We start from the raw sequence: 19971 nt of genomic DNA, 5'->3' as shown, positions 1-19971 counted from the left end.
GTTTAGGTACACAATAATTTAGCCATGCTCCAATATTTTTCTGTTTTAAATGTTCCTCAACATAAATCTTTGGAAATCATCTTATCATTTTCCTAGAATACACACCAAATGGAATTGTCAATAGAAAAATTCTGTTTTAAAATATTTGATCATCTAAAGTATAGCACAAAATTGTAGTACTTTATCCTTTTAAAAGCAGTGTTTTCCCACAATTGTCAGTACTGATTGATATCACTGTTTTTCACAATTTACAGTCTTTTAAATTCCCACAAATGTGTAGTCAGTTGATTATAAGCAATGTAGAAAAGTGTTCAGATTTTATATGTCGCTGACAATATTTAGCCCTATCTTTTTTTTCTTCTTGCTTTTCTTGTGATAAAGATTTCTAGCATAATTGTTGGCCTACTAAATACCCAAATGACTGTAAGACCAAGCTTTTCTCTTCCTTGTATATCTATCTTTAAAGTGCATAATTTTTTTCCTATCTCCCATATCTGATCAGATCTTTCACTTGCTTAAGGACCTTGAAGGCTCACAGCTAAATAGATTTGCTATGATTATCACAACATACCAGCATTAATATTGGCTCAAGTATTTACTTAAATTATGAAATTGTGCATTTCTCAACTTATGAAGAACTTGAGCTTAGTACTCTCATCTTGTTCACTGTAATGCTTGTTCTATCCATTTAAATAGTGATAAAACAATGCTAAATGAACAATTGGATATGGGACAGAGTGGAAGGGCCTAATTTAGAAACTCATTTATTCAGCCATTCATTCACGCTTCAAATATTCATTGAGTTGTACTACGTGTCAGGCATTGTTTTAAATTCTAGAGGTGGAATGGCTATTAGAGTTAAATGTGTCCTTCCCTTTGCGGGGTTAATGGCCAAGAAGAAAGTAGCAATTTTTTTAAAAACTGAATCATTTTATTTTTTGCATTTTGCAGTGAGATAACCAATTTTTTTGCTGACATAGTAACTATCTGCGAATAGCAAAGAAAGCACAACGAGCTCTGATTTGTAGTGCTTGTATGTACCTCTCCCACTTTGCTGACTTCAAGCTACCAATGATTAAACAATGAATACACATAAGTTTTGAGCTCCTGGCTTTGGAAACACATTGAGCTGATTCCAGTCACCACTGGGAATGGGAATTCTGAGTTCAGGTTCAAGGGGTCCTGTTGAAGAGGTCACTATGAGAGCTGAAACCCCCAAGAAGACAAGAACTTGAGAGCTGAAGGTCAGATGAAGAGATACAGTATTTATAAAGAAGGAATATTACTAGGGGCAAACTAAGGTAGGACAGAGATGAAAAGAACCAGTATTAGATTTTGTATTTTTCTATGGATAGACAATATTGGAATAAAAACAAATCATTTTAGCCAAGGCGAAAGAGAATTTTGAATAACTTGAATGTAAGCCGGAAGCTCTTACATTGGCATCAATTTAAACATGCTTTACTAATATTATATATAACATATATACATATATAATTTGGGAACACACATAATTTATGTATAGGTAATTTATGTGTATCTCTTACGCACACATGAAATACGTACTTTCTATGTACTCAATCCTATGAGTACATATATATATATATATATATATATATATATATATATATATATATATATATATCATTAGGTCAATTAGGATAATATATAGAGAAAAATTAGATAAAATTGTAGCAACAAAGCAATACACAAATAGGTTATTAATGAATTCTTGGGCTGTTTTCAAAAAGACAAAGATACATCTGTTTTCATAGTTTACCTGGAGCAAGGAGACAAAGGGATTCAAAACAATATTTTAAAAATGAATCAGGAAGTAAACCAGTCCAAATGATAATAATCATATTGTAAAGCAAAAGGAGATTAGTAGGATTAAATTTCACTTCTGGGGGGATATAAAAGTGAATTTATTATTTTAATTTGAAGATATTTCATGTTAAGCTATTAATTGTAAAGAGCCAGTATATGTCTGGGCAAAGAGAGCTTTCTACTGAGGATGTATATATATTTATTCCACTCTGAATCAAATGTACCTAATAGTATTGAGAAAGGGATTATGATTCAAAGATGATCTCTTAAGAAATTATTGATATGTTAGCTATACTAATTGTTGTAGTACTCTTTTTAGAAACAGAATTGTAATTTGTATACAATTGATTTTTAAAATAATGCTTAACTTTTACACAAAAGTGCTCAAAGCAATATCTAAAACAATTGAGTTTCCAAAAACACAATCTATAAATAGAGAAAGGTTGTCAATAATTGAAATTCATTATTTTCTTTCATGGGATAGAAACAACTACTTCACTATTTACAAATATTAGTAAAAAGAGCATACTTACTTTTTTTCTTTTGTTTTGGGCTTTTTACTTTACAAAGATTTTGGATTTGAACTCAGGGAAATGGGGGTTGTCTATGAGCTTTTCTGCTCAAAACTAGTGCTTTATCACTTGAACCACACTTCTACATTTGACTTTTTGGTGTCCAATTGGAGATGAATCTCAGAGATTTTCCTGCCTAGGCTGGCTTTGAACTATGATCCTCAGATCAAAGCCTCCTGAGTATCTGGGATTATAAACATGAGTCACCAGTGCCCAGTGAGCACACTTTCTAAAGCAAATTATAGAAAATTATTATTAAATTGTTATTGGAATTCATATATATCTATTACTATCAGGTTATCTTATTTTTTAGTTATATGTTTATAATCATAATAAAACTATGAATAATAATATAATAATTGCAATAAAATGACACGCATAATACTGCTATTTAAGTAAAGAAACATATATTTTACAAATCACTTTTTTACTGAATGGATCCTGCCCAAATATTAATATTAATAAATAAATGAAAAGAAAAGATGAGAATTCCAAAATTTCTTATTAAAAATCTAGTACTAAGTTGCTTATTGATAAGTAATGGAGTGAATTCTCATTTTAGATTTATTTCTAAATATAATCAAAGTCATATTGTTGGAAGTCCATCAGAAGAGGCAAGATATTGCCTCTTAATCTTGTTGAAAAATAAAGTTATGGCAGCCTCTTATATTGCTCATGTCCAATTTTTTAAGCAAAATTCCAATCTTCATCATTATACTTATTATCTTTATCAAGAAAAGCTGTTAACAAAGACAGAACCAAATAGACACACTTGGCTTTAAAATGTGGAAAAAATTGCATATTTAATTTTCATATATATTATCTTCTTTTCCCTCTATGCAAACTTAGGTTTCATTTGAAGGGGGAATTTTAAATTCAGCTTCATCTCAGGTTTAGGTAATTTTCAAAATATTTTAAACAAAAATAAATCTTTATAGATGGAAGCATTTCAATGTGATCCAAGGAAGCAGTTTAACATGGTTGGCAGCAAATGTAATTATTCTGGTCTTTCCAAAGTGGGCAGCATGCACAGGAATTCTCCATGATAGTAATAGATATGAGCAGAAGAAATTTGAAAAAGTGCAATGTCAAATTAAGTTTTCCATGAAATCTCAATTACTTAAATATTCAGATAGGAAATTTTCAAATCTATTCATGAAATATGCAGATATATGTGTTGAAAGGCAGCCACCAAACAGGAGGGCATTCTAGGCAGGGGGAAAAACACGGGCCAAGTGAAGCAGGTGGAGAAGCATAAGGCGGCTTGTGAAAGAATGTAGGGGAATTCTGGAGTTCCAGGGGATAAATCTGGAAATGAAGTTCAGATCCAGACTGTGGAGGTTTTGAGTGACAGGCTAAATGTTCAGATTCTTTTAATAGTCAGTTACCAGCCAATAAAGATTTCCTAGGAGGTAAATGACTATGTAAATGGAGTAGTTTAGAAACATTAGTATGATTTGATGTGGACAGGTTGATTTGGGGCAAGGTAAGTACTAAGAGCAGGTAATACAATTAGAAGCCCCTGAGGAGATGAAGAGAGAGGTGAAATAAGAATGATGAAAATGAGGATGCAAAAGGAAAAATGAGTGCAAGATATATTTTGAAGGAATGAAGGAAGTAGGGTACAGTATCAAAGAATCATAAAGATATTCCCTAAGAGAGTTGTGGTATCATTACGACCATAATGGCTTGTTTATTCATTGCCCTTTCACAAATGTTCATAATTCCCCTATTCTCGTACGTTTATGTAAGTTATTAAAGTGGGTTTTTTTAACCATAAAAAGGCCTACCATTTTTGACAGCAAGTTTAACTTCTATTAACTTCTATTTAACCTCATTATGAATTCAGCTCACTTGTCTTCTTTTTGAAATTACTTTTTTGGCTGACTTTTAATTGTTATAATAATATAATTTCTACAACATTTAATGTACTGTAAGAGCTACTGTCTTATCTGACTTCTCAGTTAAGTTACTAGATCCCTGAAGGTGAGTAGCAAATATATCTTCCCCACCTATAACATATTGTACATGTTCAAAACTCAGTCACAGTTTGATAAAGAAGCATGTGCAAGAGAGTTAGAATATAAGTATAAAGATGAACATAAGTGGCATGTAGTAAAATAAAAACCTTGAAATAAAATTCCTTCAATGTGTTTCAAGCAAATGCAAATCAGATTGAAAAAAGCAATACAAAGGAAATTGATTCAGTTGAATTTCTAAGGTCCAAGGGGTGTTGTGTTTTGCCTGCTTGCTGTGGAAGATTAAAAATTGGTAGTTCAGGACTTTTCATAGTCCTCACCAGGTACCTAAATGTCTTCCCTTTCCTCACCTTAATTTCATGTTTCTGCTTCCAAGAATGCCGTCCTACATAGAGCTGCTATTTGATATCTACTTATAAGGCATAGATTAAAAAATCAACATTTATTTGAGTTAGGGAAGGGAAGGGGAACAACAGAACAGTGAGACAAAGGACAAGGGAGAACCAATGCAACAGCAACATGGACAAGATGATATTTTGGAAATGATCTCTAAAACTTGGGAGGGCGTTGGGGGGGGAAGGAACAGGGGAGGAAAATGAGGGAAGGGGTAACAAGTTTGACAAAAAATGTACTTATTACCTTTCTTATGTAACGGTAACCCCTCTGTACATCACCTTGACAATAAAAAAAGATAACCACTCTATAAAAAAATCAAATACTGTAGTCCCAAGACAACATCCCTTATCTTCTGTTTCTATAAATTCCCAGAGTATTTTTTCATATGCAGTCTGAAGGTCATAAGTATAAAAAACTTCTAGGGAGTAATGCTTATGAGAAACCTATTTTAGTCATACCCTATTTCATCATTTTATAACTGTAAGTGAGGAAACATATCAGAAAATAATCTTTGATAGCTACTGAACACATTCATTAAAGAAGATGGCAGGGTGACTTACAATGGATGGATCAAGGTGTATTATCTGAACCCAGAGATTAAATTTAAGGTCATATGATGAGAGATAACCAGATATCCCCTGTCTCCTTATGGAAAGATATGAAGTGTCTCTACTACTTTCCCACAAACAAAAAAGTAAAAATCTGAATTTAATAAGGTATCTTATATAAAACCAGTTAGGAAAAAACATACACAAATACCAAAAAACGACTACTTTTAGATGAGATGCTATGATGTGGGATTTATACAAAATACCATAGCAGTGAGGGAGGTATGCTTTGAGGAGTGGTGGTATTATGAAACAAGATTATTCCGTGCCAGATACACAGTTCATTTTACACATCTTTGAAAGCATCCTTTTTATTATTTCCAGTTTCTGGGTCTTTTGTCTGAGTAATTGAATTAGAAAACTCTGGTGATCTGCATTATTACAGCTTCTAGAGTGATTATTATGCCCATGGGAGTCTGTGGGGTTCTACAGTCATCATTTTTCCCCATTGGTTTGCTCTTTTTAGAGAAATACAGTAAGCTATGTATGCTTCATCTCTTTCTTCATCCTCCACACATTTCTCAAACCCATATGTTGGTATACACCCCATACTTAGATGTTAGAATAATTATTCTTTGGGGTTACTTTTGAACCTTTTTTCTTTTTTTTGGTCCTGGGCCTTGAACTCTTGGTCTGGGTGCTGTACTTAAGCTCTTTTGTTCAAGCCTAGAATTCTACCATTTAGCTACAGCACCACTTCCAACTTTTTCTGTGATTAATTGGAGATAAGAATTTTATTGATGATCCTGCCCAGGCTGACTTCGAGCCTCGAACATCAGATCTCAGCCTCCTGAGTAGTTAGGCATAGAGTAGGCATGATCCACCAGCACCTGGCTTTACTCATTCTTTTAGACAGAGAACATACATGAGTTACCCACAGATTTAACATGTCAGGTCCACCTGTAATGAGGAGTTTGTACCCGGCTGGCTCTTCTAGCCAAGGGGCAACTGTCTTAGTCCTATTTCCTGAATTGCCAGTCTTCATGCCTCAAACATGAAGTATAGAATCTGACAGCATTTGAACAATAGATTCTTTCTTTCCAGCAAATAGAACTGAAGAAATTTAATAGCCATGCACAGAGCACCCACGCTGATAAGTAAATGTATATTACCTGCTAAGAAAATGAAGTGGAAGCTTTTGACCTGTTTTAACCATTGACTTACTATGCCTGCTTAAACTTTGGGAATCTTTGTTGTTGCTGTTTGTTTGATTGTTCAAAATTGTTCATTTATTAAATAATAAATCTGACTCTCTTAAGAGGACAAGTGAAGTAAACCAGACCCAAAGAAACATAGGCTCCATGGTTTCCCTCATTTGTACTAAGCAGTAGATGCCTAGGATAGTTCTAGCAGAGGATGACAATACACATATGACTACATTAAAAGATGCTAATCAAAATGACCTACAATATATGGAAACAAGAGTTTTTTCTTAGGTATTTTGAACCTTATTAATGCAGTTTTATGCATAACCTTAGTTATGCAGTTTTTTCTTTTATTTTTAATTTCCCTTTGGTTTACTTCCTGTTGTCACTGTTTTTTATTCAGTACATTTTGTTTTGTATATAAATTTATTTGAAGATGAGAAAGAAATCACAGAAACGGTGAGACCAAGGACAAAGGGTGAACCAATGCAATAGTGGTAGTCACAAGACACTATGTTGGAAGTGAACTTTACAACTTGTGGAGGAGGGGAATGTGGAATAGTGGGAGAAAATGAGAGAGGGAGTAGCAATGTTGGACAAGAAGAAAGAAGGATGGCCAATAGACACATGAAGAAATGCTCAACCTCCCTAGCCATAAAAGAAATGCAAATCAAAACAACATTGAGATACCACCTCACCCCTATTAGAACGGCTATAATCAAGAACTCTAACAACAACAGATGCTGGAGGGGATGTGGACAGAAGGGAACCTTACTTCATTGTTGGTGGGAATGTAAACTTGTTCAACCACTTTGGAAAGCAGTATGGAGGTTCCTCAAAAGACTTCACATAGAGGTCCCCTATGACCCAACAATCCCACTTTTGGGCATTTACCCAAATGTTTACTAACAAGACCACACTAAAGCTACCAGCACAACTATGTTTACTGCAGCATTATTTACCATAGCTAAGATATGGAACCAGCCCAGATGCCCCTCAGTAGATGAATGGATCAAGAAAATGTGGTATATATACACAATGGAATTCTATGCCTCCATCAGAAAGAATGACATTGCCCCATTTGTTAGGAAATGGAAAAACTTGGAACAAATTATATTAAGTGAAGTAAGCCAGGCCCAAAGAAACATAAGTCCCATGGTTTCCCTTATTTGCAATATCTAGTATATGTCTGAGTCAAGTGGAAAAGGCCAGATAATGTGATGTTAGGAAAATGAACCCTTAGATATGTATTTTAATGTTTTTTTCTTTCATGCATTTGTTTCTAACGCCTTTATAAGATTATCTCTTTGTTGCTTTGTATTTCCCTCCCCCACAGTATAACCCCTGCTTTCACTATATTTGATGTCAATATAACTTGTAGAGGAGATGGGGAAAAACAAGTCGTTAAAGGATACAGGTGGACCTGTTGCAATAATGAGAAGTACAAGTTGTCATGTCGAAAAGGAGCTTTACAACGTTGGTGCAGGGAGGGGGGGGAGGAGGGGAGGGTTGGGGGTGGGGTGGGGGGGAGAGGCTGGGAAGGGATGTGAAGGGTAAACAAAGGAGGAGGCTGCAATGCTTGATAAGAAATGTATGCATTATCCTGCCCATGTAATTGTAACCCCTCTGTACAGTGTGTTCACAAAAAAAATTAAAAATTAAAAAAAAATAAAAAAAGAATTGTACTAATTTCTTTCCTTATGTAACTGTAAACCCTCTATGACATTACCTTTACAAAAAAAGTCTAAAAATAATGATACAAAAAAAGAAAAATGTAACTGTGTATGCCAAATTATTTTCCAAAGACCCAGTGTTCCTATAAGAACAAAAGGAGAAGGACTATTAGAGATTGTGCAATACCTTCTGTGCTAGTACTAGTCAAATTCTAATCCTGTCAATAACCAGCTAAGTATCTTCGAACATGATGTTAATTTTATTGATTCCTGCTCTTCTGTATATTCTTCTTCTAAAATAAATAAGATGATCTATGATTAGATCATCACTATGCTCATCTCTAGTTTTGTGATACTTGTAGGGAAAAAATGACTTCACTTAACAGTTGAATTAAAAAAAAAGATTTCAAGTAAAAAAAAGACATAAAATGATCCCACTTCTGAATATTAGATGCCAATAAATGAGGACAAATTGTTGCAGTTTGGTTTTGAAAGAATAAATCTAGAAATGTGAAGGACTTCCCCACTATGACTTACCTGCTTATGAGCATGATCATAAGAATTAATATGATTGTCAAACTCCTGGTGTTTGTGATACTGCTTGTCACATAATTCACAGTAAAAGTTTGCCTTTACATCTTCCATGGCCTTTTCTGTGGACTTCTCTTTTTCTGCAAAATCCTTCAAAAAAAATGAAAGAGGGCAAAAAATGTTGGTTATAATTCTTTCTGATAGTAAGCCAGATCCATAATAATCAAGTTTGTATTTAGTTTTCCTGTGATTAAAATACTATGATGAATCTTAGTACATTTTTGGAAATTTGTAGCACTGTGGAAGTGATCTCTACTGAGACCTCACTGAAGAATCAACAAATGACTTTTCTCAAAGTAAACACCTAGTGACAATTGCAGCCTTATCTTTAGTTATCCTTTCTCTTGCTGACCACTCCATGTTATAGTTCTGTCTATTCCCAAATACATTTCTGGTTATTCATTTATGTTATTAACCACTGCTTTGTTTCTCTGATATTACTTCTTAATTTTTCCTGTTTCATGCAATTTCCACCTTCAGCAAATCAACCAAACTACTCAATATGGCTCACTCATGGGTGCACCCATTCACTGGGATAAGGAAAGAAATCCACTGTGTCCAACTCCAACCTAAGCAAGCTTCTTCCACAGCATCAGGTTCCTGTACAATGAATGCTTAGATGTTCCACCTCCAAGCAGTTTGGGCTGCTTAATTCCCCAACCTATAATTTTCTTTATTTTTCTTATTGCCTACAGAATTAGAGTGACAGACACTAAATATAAACTATGCAACAGAAAAATGAGTTATATATTTTTTTCTCATAGTAACTGTATGAATTATGCTCCAGTGCTTAGAAAGTTCATTCACTTGTGATTACTGAATTAATTAGTAGAGGGAGGATTTGAGTTAACCTAAATTTAGCTTTCTTATTGGTAACTAGCTTTGAATTACCAGACAACTTAATGTGCTATGAAGCTGCCTTTTATCTGGTTGTGATCACCTCTTATCAAATTCTTCTCTCATACTATCCTCTTAAATTCTATCACTAAATATGCCAATTGGTACTATATTACCTTGTTTTACATTTATTGCTCCATCAAATCCTTTTTAGCGTCAACAATCTAGACCAAATATCCTGACTAGCAATTTAAGAAAAGAGAAGAAATCGGTTTTACTTATGGAAAACATGAATAAAAGCCACTGAAAGCACATATATAGCGATGAGCATGTAGATCCTGAATTGAAGATAAAAACTCAGTTGCTCAAAGAACGGAATTAATAATCTGCTGACTCAGTAACTGCTAAGAATTAATGTAGGAGTATCTCCTGAATTAGTGCTCACTCTTCTGCATCAAGCTTAGCATCAAGGGAAGCCATTAGATCTCATCAAGGGAAACTCTTCTTTTTCATTCCATCCTTTTTTTCAAACTTTCTCTTCTTTTAGTATAATTCCAGGGACAGGCTTAGAACTAGGCTTGATTTTGTTGTAATCATTGCTCCTTACTTTATTATACGTGAGAACAGCAGCCCTAGAAAACTAACCATGTTCCTTCAACATTTGCCAAATTTGTCTCCATTCCTCAAAAACACCTCAGTCTCTTGAACTAGCAGAAGGAATAACAGCATACATATCAAACTTGATCTCATCCAGAATGTGTTTTTCATTAGTTCAGATTTTATGACTCCTGGCTCATTGGCCACAAGTAAAGATTCTTTATTTATATTTGATACTTTCCTCTGAACAGCTTCCTAAAACAACATTTATTTATCTTGTTATATGGCCTTTAAAACAAAGTTTTCTATCTTGCATTTTAAATTATAAGTTATTTCTTGCAAAAACTCACATTTTACAAGGTCACATCACTGAATTTCATGTCATATTTCTTACTTTACTATTCTTACCAGGAAATGGTGTATGAGTTCCCATGTCCCTTTCTTTCTAATATCCTAATGGCATTCTCTAGGTGATATCCTAGTCTTTTATTGAGGAAAGGTTGAAGTACAATTGCCAACAAAACATACAAACATAGTTTATATTCCAGTGTGTCCAAGCCAAGCAAAATATAGAAATTAAACCTATTAGCCGGAGTTTGCAGAGTTGAAATGAGAACTCTAATGTATGAAAATAGAAATCATAGGCTTATAAAATAAATGGCAAAGAAAAAAAGGACACGGAAGAAAGGAGAAAAAGAAGAAAAAAATAAAAACAAGCAAGCAGGAAAGAAGAATTTCTTAAGATTCTTTGGCTACATTTGAAAAGACATGGCTAGAGTTAGATAGGCACTGAGGACAGTCTTTGTATGAGAACTGTAACTCAATGGCCCATGGTATTACCCATAATAAGGTAAGCTTACTGTGGTGTAAAATTGGACTGACTACATAGATGGAAATGAATGAGTCCAGCCATATGTATCAGACACTGGAGGATAAAGTCACAAGGTAGGGGGAAGAAGCATTATACAAATCTAGCCTATCATTTAGCAGAGGAGGAAAAGATATTTAATAATTTTATGATTTGTATCAAATCAGTTGTCCGAAGTAGAGAAGTAGGAACAAATCTTTCAATGAACCATTCTGCCTCAACCATTCAATTAACTATTCACTATCCATTTCCCAAGCATCCCCTATGCCACCAACAATTAAATATTTGTGCATTAAGGATTTCTTATTTATATAACTAAAGATAATATGCTTTTAAAAAGAGTTTTTTATTGGAAAACTCTAGAAGTTAAATTTTTAACGAATTTACAGTCCAATAGAACAGAATTACACGGAGAGAGATAAAAACAACTCAAATTGAGATAGAGTTGACAAAATGGTTATCTGATTCAGAATAGTTTAGAAAAGAGGAATAAGTCAGTGTTGATGATGATTTCTCTCTCCTCGCTCTCCCTTTCATTTTTTCTTTCCCTCCCTTTGTAAACATGTAATACTTTTTGACCTTTTTACCCCCATTGTAAAAATGAAGCATTTCTTCACATTTCTGTTGAATGACTTAATACTTTTATTGAGCAAATAATTCTGAAAGTAATCCAGATGATATGTATTCTCTGAAACATTTACACAATCTTTAAATAAATGGCCACCCGATATCATTATCAGTAAATTTAAAAAATGTTAAAAAATAAAGAAAATTGTCAAGGAAGATATCATTCTTTCCATGATTTGCTAGATATTTAAAATTTCTCTCTCATAATTCGCTTAATGGAGTATGTTTTTCAAAGCTTATTTAAGAAAATAAAACATTTATGAAGTAAAATGAAAACAAGCTTCTTGTTGATCACTCCCAATGATTCCGTTAAAAATTAGGAAATGAATTGCAAATTGAATCTGATGGCTGTCTTGACAAGTCATTTAAAAATAGTAAGTCTAAAAAATATTTGAAAATAAAGAAAATTAACAAGGAAGATATAATTCTTTCCATGATTTGCAAGATATTTAAATTTTCTCTCTCATAATTTGGTTAGCGGAGTATTTTTTGAAGCTTATTTAACAAAATAAAACATTTATGGAGTAAAATGAAAACAAGCTTCTTGTTAATCATTCCCAGTGATTAATGAACCCAAGATAGGGACACAAGTGTTTTGTTTTTCTTGCTTGCTATTGTTTCTAACGTATTAATAAGGCACCATGGGATTTTTTTTTGTTGCTTTGTATGTCCCTGCCCCATGGTATAACCCCTGTTTTCACTGTATTTGATGTTGGTATAATTTGGGGAGGGGAAGGGAAAAAACAAGTTGTTGAAATAGGGATACAGGTGGACCCATTGTAACAATGGGATATATAAGAAACTATGTTGAAAAATAAACTTTGCAATTTAGGCGGGGGAGGGAGGTAGAGGAAGGCCTGGAATGGAGGTGGCAGGGAAGGAATGGTAGGGGAAAAACAAAGGAGGAGGCTACATTGCTTGAAAAGAAATGTAATCATTACCTCGCTCATATAACTGTAACCCCTCTGTACAGTATTTTCAGAATAAAAACACTTATTTTAAAAAGTTTGGAAATGACTCTTTGCAGATGGCATGATCTTATATTTAAAGAATCCCACAGACTCCACTCCCAAATTACTCAAGATGATTCAAAACTTTGGCAAAGTAGCAGGGTATAAAAGTAACCCTCAATTGGAAAGATTAACATCGTGAAAATGGCAATACTTCCCAAGGCTATCTACAAATTCAATGCAATACCTATCAAAATTCCAACCTCATTCTTCAAGGAAATAGAAGAGGCAATCCAAAAATTCATATGGAACAATAAAAGACCCCGAATAGAATAAACGCTCCTCAATGGAAAGAACACTGCTGGAGGAATATCAATACCAAACTTCAAACTCTACTATAAAGCCATAGTAATCAAAACAGCTTGATATTGGCATAAGAACAGACCTCAGGACCAATGGAATAGAATTGAAAACCCAGAAATGAACCTATAGACCTATAGCCATCTAATCTTCGATAAGGAAGCTAAAACAATCGAATGGAAGAAAGACAACCTCTTCAGTAAATGGTGCTGGCAAAATTGGTTAACTCCATGTAGAAAACTTAAGCTAGATCCTTATATATCACCCTGCACCAGAATCAACTCCAAATGGATCAAAGACCTTGAACTCAAAGCAGACACTCTGAAAGCATTACAGGATAGAATAGGAGAAACCCTAGGTCTCCTTGGCTCAGGCCAAAATTTTCTGAATAGAGACATGGAAACACAACAAATCAAAGAAAGGTTGGACAAATGGGATTGCATAAAGTTGCAGAGCTTCTGCAGGGCAAATGACATAGCTAGCAAGATCAATAGAAAGCCCACAGATTGGGAGAAGATCTTTACTAGCCATACAACGGACAAGGGTCTCATATCTAAAATATACTTGGAACTCAAAAAATTAAATCCCCCAATAACAAATCCTCAAAGAAACAACTGCCCAATAAATAAGTGGGCGAAAGATTTAAAGAGAAACTTCTCTGAAGAAGAAAGAAGGATGGCCAATAGACACATGAAGAAATGTTCAACATCCCTAGCCATAAAAGAAATGCAAATCAAAACAACATTGAGATATCACCTCACTCCAGTTAGAACAGCAAAAATCAAGAACTCTAACAACAACAGATGCTGGAGGGGATGTGGACAGAAAGGAACCTTACTTCATTGTTGGTGGGAATGTAAACTTGTTCAACCACTTTGGAAAGCAGTATGGAGGTTCCTCAAAAGACTTCACATAGAACTCCCCTATGATCCAGCAATCCCACTTTTGGGCATTTACCCAAATGTTTACAAACAAGACCACACTAAAGCTACCAGCACAACTATGTTTATTGCAGCATTATTTACCATAGCTAAGATATGGAACCAACCCAGATGCCCCTCAGTAGATGAATGGATCAAGAAAATGTTTTATAGATACACAATGGAATTCTATGCCTCCATCAGAAAGAATGACATTGCCCCATTTGTTAGGAAATGGAAAACTTGGAAAAAAATATATTAAGTGAAGTAAGCCAGGCCCAAAGAAACATAGGTCCCATGGTTTCCCTTATTTGTAATATCTAGTATATGTATGAGTCAAGCGGAAAAGGTCAGATAATGTGATGTCAGGAAAATGAACCCTTAGATGTGTATTTTAATGTGTTTTTCTTTCATGCATGTGTTTCTAACACATTTATAAGATTATCTCTTTGTTGCTTTGTATATCCTTCCCCCACAGTATAACCCCTGCTTTCACTATATTTGATGTCTGTATAACTTGTGGAGGAAATGGGGAAAAACCAGTTGTTTAAGGATTCAGGTGGACCTGTTGCAACAAAGAGAAGTACAAGTTGTCATGTCCAAAACTAGCTTTACAACGTCGGTGCAGGGGGAAGGAAGGGGGGAAGGAGAAGGATTGGGATTGGGGGGAGGGGGGGAGGCTGGGAAGGGATGTGAAGGGTAAACACAGGAGGAGGCTGCAATGCTTGGTAAGAAATGTACGCATTATCCTGCCCACGTAATTGTAACTCCTCTGTACAGTATGTTCACAAATAAAATAAAATTAAATATAAAAAAAGTAACCTCAAAAATCAATGGCTTTATGCCCTAAAAACAAATAATTATCAACCAAGAGTACTGTACCCAGCTAAACTCTCCTTCATAACTGAAGGCCAAATAAAAACCTTCCATAGCAAAGAAAAATTGAAACAATACATCTCCACCAAACCAGCCCTACAAAAGATTCTTAAAGATGTCCTACACATAGAAAACCAACAAGAACGCAACAAAGGCCAAGAAACTGCACCCAAACTGAGAATCCAAGAACCTTAGGAAGAACCCAGCTTTCACAGCCCCCAAGAAGGTGGATAACATGGCAGGAACTCCCAAATACCTCTCAGTCCTATCTCTTAACGTTAACGGACTCAACTCTCCAATTAAGCGACATAGACTGTCTAGTTGGATTAAAAAACAAGACCCTTCTATCTGCTGCCTGCAGGAGTCACATCTTGCCCGTAAAAACAAACACATTCTCAATGTTAAAGGCTGGAACAAAATCTACCAAGCAAACGGCCCCCATAAACAGGCGGGAGTTGCAATCCTAATATCAGATAAAATAGACTTCAAACTAAAATTCATGAGAAGAGATAAAGAAGGTCGCTACATACTAATTAAAGGATCTCTCCTTCAGGAGGATATTACAATTCTAAATATCTATTCGCCAAACAATAGAGCAACCAAATTTATCAAAGAAACACTACTTTCCCTCAAATCCCATATAGATCCAAAGACATTAATTGTTGGGGATTTTAACACACCACTCTCCCCACTAGATAGATCAACTCGGCAAAAACTCAACAGAGAAACCGCAGATCTAAAGAGCTGCATAGATCAACTAGACTTAACAGACATTTACCGAACATTTCACCCAGCAGCATCAGAATACAGGTTCTTCTCAGCAGCACATGGAACGTTTTCTAAAATAGACCACATTTTAGGCCACAAAGCAAACTTGTCTAAATTCAGAAACATTGAAGTTATACCTTGCATTCTCTCTGACCACAAGTGAATAAAATTAGAACTCAACACCAAAACCCACCAAAGAAAGTCCGGTATCACATGGAGGCTGAACAACACACTGCTGAATCATGAGTGGGTCATGGAAGAGATTAGAAAGGAAATTCAAATGTTCATGCTATTCAACAAAAATGAACACACAAATTACCAGCTCCTCTGGGACACAGCAAAGGCAGTACTCAGAGGCAAGTTTATAGCTCTGAGCTCCTACATCAACAAATTGGAGAGATCTGAAACTAACAATTTAATGACACATCTAAACCTCCTTGAAAAAGAGCAGCAAGATAAACCCCAATCCAGTAGATGGAAAGAAATAATCAAAATTAAATCAGAATTAAATGAATTAGAATCCAAAAAAACTATAGAAAGAATCAACAAAACAAAGAGTTGGTTCTTCGAAAAACTTAACAAAATTGACAGACCCTTAGCAAACCTTATCAGAAAAAGGAGAGAACACACCCAAATTAATAAACTCAGAGATGAGAATGGAAACATCACCACGGAAACAACCAAGATTCAGAACATTATAAGGGAATACTTCTCAAAACTTTATGCTAATAAGTTTGAGAACTTGACAGAAATGGACCTTTTCCTAGCAAATATTGACATGCCAAAACTAAACCAAGATGAGTTAAACCAGCTTAACAGGCCCATATCAAGCATTGAAATAGAAACAGCAATAAGAGACCTCCCAGCTAAGAAAAGTCCAGGACCAGATGGTTTTACAGCAGAATTTTACAAGGCCTTCAAAGCAGAGCTCACACCAATACTCCTCCAAATCTTCAATGAAATTGAAAGAGAAAGCTCACTACCGAACACATTCTATGAAGCCATCATAACCCTCATCCCAAAACCAGGCAAGGACTCATCAAAGAAAGAGAACTATAGACCCATTTCTTTGATGAACATTGATGCAAAACTTCTCAACAAAATTTTGGCCAATCGACTTCAACAATTCATCCAAAAAATCATACACCATGATCAAACAGGATTCATTTCAGGGATGCAAAGCTGGTTCAATATACGCAAATCAATTAATATTATTCATCACATCAACAGGAGCAAGAATAAGAACCACATGGTTATCTCAATAGATGCAGAAAAAGCATTTGACAAGATCCAACACCGCTTTATGATGAAGGTTCTGGAAAAATTAGGAATCCATGGAACATTCCTCAATACAATAAAGGCTGTATATGACAAACCTACAGCCAGCATTATACTCAATGGTGAAAAACTAAAGACATTTCCTCTTAACTCAGGAACGAGACAAGGATGCCCACTCTCTCCACTTCTCTTCAATCTAGTATTAGAATGCCTAGCTACAACAATAAGACAAGATGCAGACATAAAGGGGATCCAAATAGGGAAAGAAGAAATAAAACTCTCCCTCTTTGCAGATGACATGATCTTGTATTTAAAGAATCCCATGGACTCCACTCCCAAATTACTCAAGCTGATTCAAAACTTTGGCAAAGTAGCAGGTTATAAAATTAACCCCCCAAAATCAATGGCTTTTCTATATGCCAACAATGAGAAAAGTGTGGCTGAAATTAGGAAAGCAACTCCATTTGTAATAGCCCCACAAAAAATAAAATACCTAGGAATTAACTTAACCAAAGAAGTGAAGGACCTCTATGATGAAAAATTTAAAATCTTGAAAAAGGAAATCAACACAGAACTTAAAAAATGGCAAAACCTCCCATGCTCCTGGATTGGCAAGATTAACATCTTGAAAATGGCAATACTCCCCAAGGCAATCTTCAATTTCAACGCGATACCTATCAAAATTCCACCTTCATTCTTCAAGGAAATAGAGGAGGCAATCCAAAAATTCATATGGAACAATAAAAGACCCCGAATAGCAAAAACGCGTCTCAACGGAAAGAACACTGCTGGAGGAATATCAATACCAAATTTCAAACTCTACTATAAAGCCATAGTAATCAAAACAGCTTGGTATTGGCATAAGAACAGACCTCAGGACCAATGGAATAGAATTGAAAACCCAAAAATGAACCTACAGACCTATAGCCATCTAATATTCGATAAGGAAGCTAAAACAATAGAATGGAAGAAAGACAGCCTATTCAGTAAATGGTGCTGGCAAAATTGGTTAACTCCATGTAGAAAACTAAAGCTAGATCCTTATATATCACCCTGCACCAGAATCAACTCCAAATGGATCAAAGACCTTGAACTCAAAGCAGACACTCTGAAAACATTACAGGATGGAATAGGAGAAACCTTAGGTCTCCTTGGCTCAGGCCGAAATTTTCTGAATAGAGACCCGGAAGCACAACAAATCAAAGAAAGGTTGGACAAATGGGATTGCATAAGATTGCAGAGCTTCTGCAGGGCAAATGACATAGCTGGCAAGATCAATAGAAAGCCCACCGATTGGGAGAAGATCTTTACTAGCCATACAACGGACAAGGGTCTCATATCTAAAATATACTTGGAATTCAAAAAATTAAACCACCCAACAACAAATCCTCAAAGAAACAACTGCCCAATAAATAAGTGGGCGAAAGATTTAAAGAGAAGCTTCTCTGAAGAAGAAAGAAGGATGGCCAATAGACACATGAAGAAATGTTCAACATCCCTAGCCATAAAAGAAATGCAAATCAAAACAACATTGAGATATCACCTCACTCCAGTTAGAATGTTTAAAATGAAGAACTCTAACAACAACAGATGCTGGAGGGGATGTGGACAGAAAGGAACCTTACTTCATTGTTGGTGGGAATGTAAACTTGTTCAACCACTTTGGAAAGCAGTATGGAGGTTCCTCAAAAGACTTCACATAGATCTCCCCTATGATCCAGCAATCCCACTTTTGGGCATTTACCCAAATGTTTACTAACAAGACCACACTAAAGCTACCAGCACAACTATGTTTATTGCAGCATTATTTACCATAGCTAAGATATGGAACCAACCCAGATGCCCCTCAGTAGATGAATGGATCAAGAAAATGTGGTATATATACACAATGGAATTCTATGCCTCCATCAGAAAGAATGACATTGCCCCATTTGTTAGGAAATGGAAAGGCTTGGAAAAAATTATCTTAAGTGAAGTAAGCCAGGCCCAAAGAAGCATAGGTCCCATGGTTTCCCTTATTTGCAATATCTAGTATATGTATGAGTCAAGCAGAAAAGGTCAGATAATGTGATGTTAGGAAAATGAACCCTTAAATATGTATTTTAATGTTTTCGTTTCCTTCATGCATATGTTTCTAACGCATTTATAAGATTATTTCTTTGTTGCTTTGTATGTCCCTCCCCCACAGTGTAACCCCCGCTTTCACTATATTTGATGTCAGTATAACATGTGGAGGAGATGGGGGCAAACAAGTCGTTTAAGGATTCAGGTGGACCTGTTGCAACAATGAGAAGTACAAAATGTCATGTCAAAACCAGCTTTACAATGTTGGTGGGGGGGGGGAGGGGGGTATAATTGCTTGGGGGAGGGGGGAGGCTGGGAAGGGAGGTGAAGGGTAAACAAAGGAGGAGGCTGCAATGCTTTGTAAGAAATGTTTGCATTATCCTCCCCATGTAATTGTAGCCCCTCTGTACAGTATGTTCTCAAATAAAATAAAATAATATTTTTAAAAAAATCAATGGCTTTTCTTTATGCCAACAATGAAAAAGGTGTGGCTGAAATTAGGAAAGCAACTCCATTGTTAATAGCCCCACAAAAAATAAAGTACCTAGGAACTAACTTAACCAAAGAAGTGAAGGACCTCTATGATGAAAACTTTAAAAACATGAAAAAGGAAATCAAAACAGAACTTAGAAAGTGGCAAAAACTCCCATACTCCTGGATTGGAAAGATTAACATCGTGAAAATGGCAATACTCCCCATGGCTATCTACAAATTCAACGCGATACCTATCAAAATTCCACCCTCATTCTTCAAGGAAATAGAGGAGGCAATCCAAAAATTCATATGGAACAATAAAAGACCCCGAATAGCAAAAACGCGTCTCAACGGAAAGAACACTGCTGGAGGAATATCAATACCAAATTTCAAACTCTACTATAAAGCCATAGTAATCAAAACAGCTTGGTATTGGCATAAGAACAGACCTCAGGACCAATGGAATAGAATTGAAAACCCAGAAATGAACCTACAGACCTATAGCCATCACATTTTCAAAAAGAGAGCTAAAAAATAAAATGGAAGAAAGACAGCCTCTTC

General features: G+C 35.3%; 1 protein-coding gene across 1 annotated transcript in view; it reads right to left on the bottom strand.

Annotated features, from left to right (window-relative positions):
• Znf804b (zinc finger protein 804B) overlaps nt 1-19971 on the bottom strand; it is a 479575-nt gene that overhangs the window by 90270 nt on the left and 369334 nt on the right. Inside the window, exon 2 of the mRNA XM_069997267.1 lies at nt 8738-8881. Within this exon, the coding sequence (XP_069853368.1) occupies nt 8738-8881 (144 nt within the window). The remainder of the gene's footprint in view (nt 1-8737; nt 8882-19971) is intronic.

Source organism: Dipodomys merriami, unplaced genomic scaffold, assembly GCF_024711535.1.
Source record: "Dipodomys merriami isolate MVZ:Mamm:240054 unplaced genomic scaffold, mDipMer1.0.p SCAF_5, whole genome shotgun sequence".
In the NCBI taxonomy this organism is placed as follows: Eukaryota; Metazoa; Chordata; class Mammalia; order Rodentia; family Heteromyidae; genus Dipodomys; species Dipodomys merriami.
This window is presented reverse-complemented; position numbering and strand designations above follow the sequence as displayed.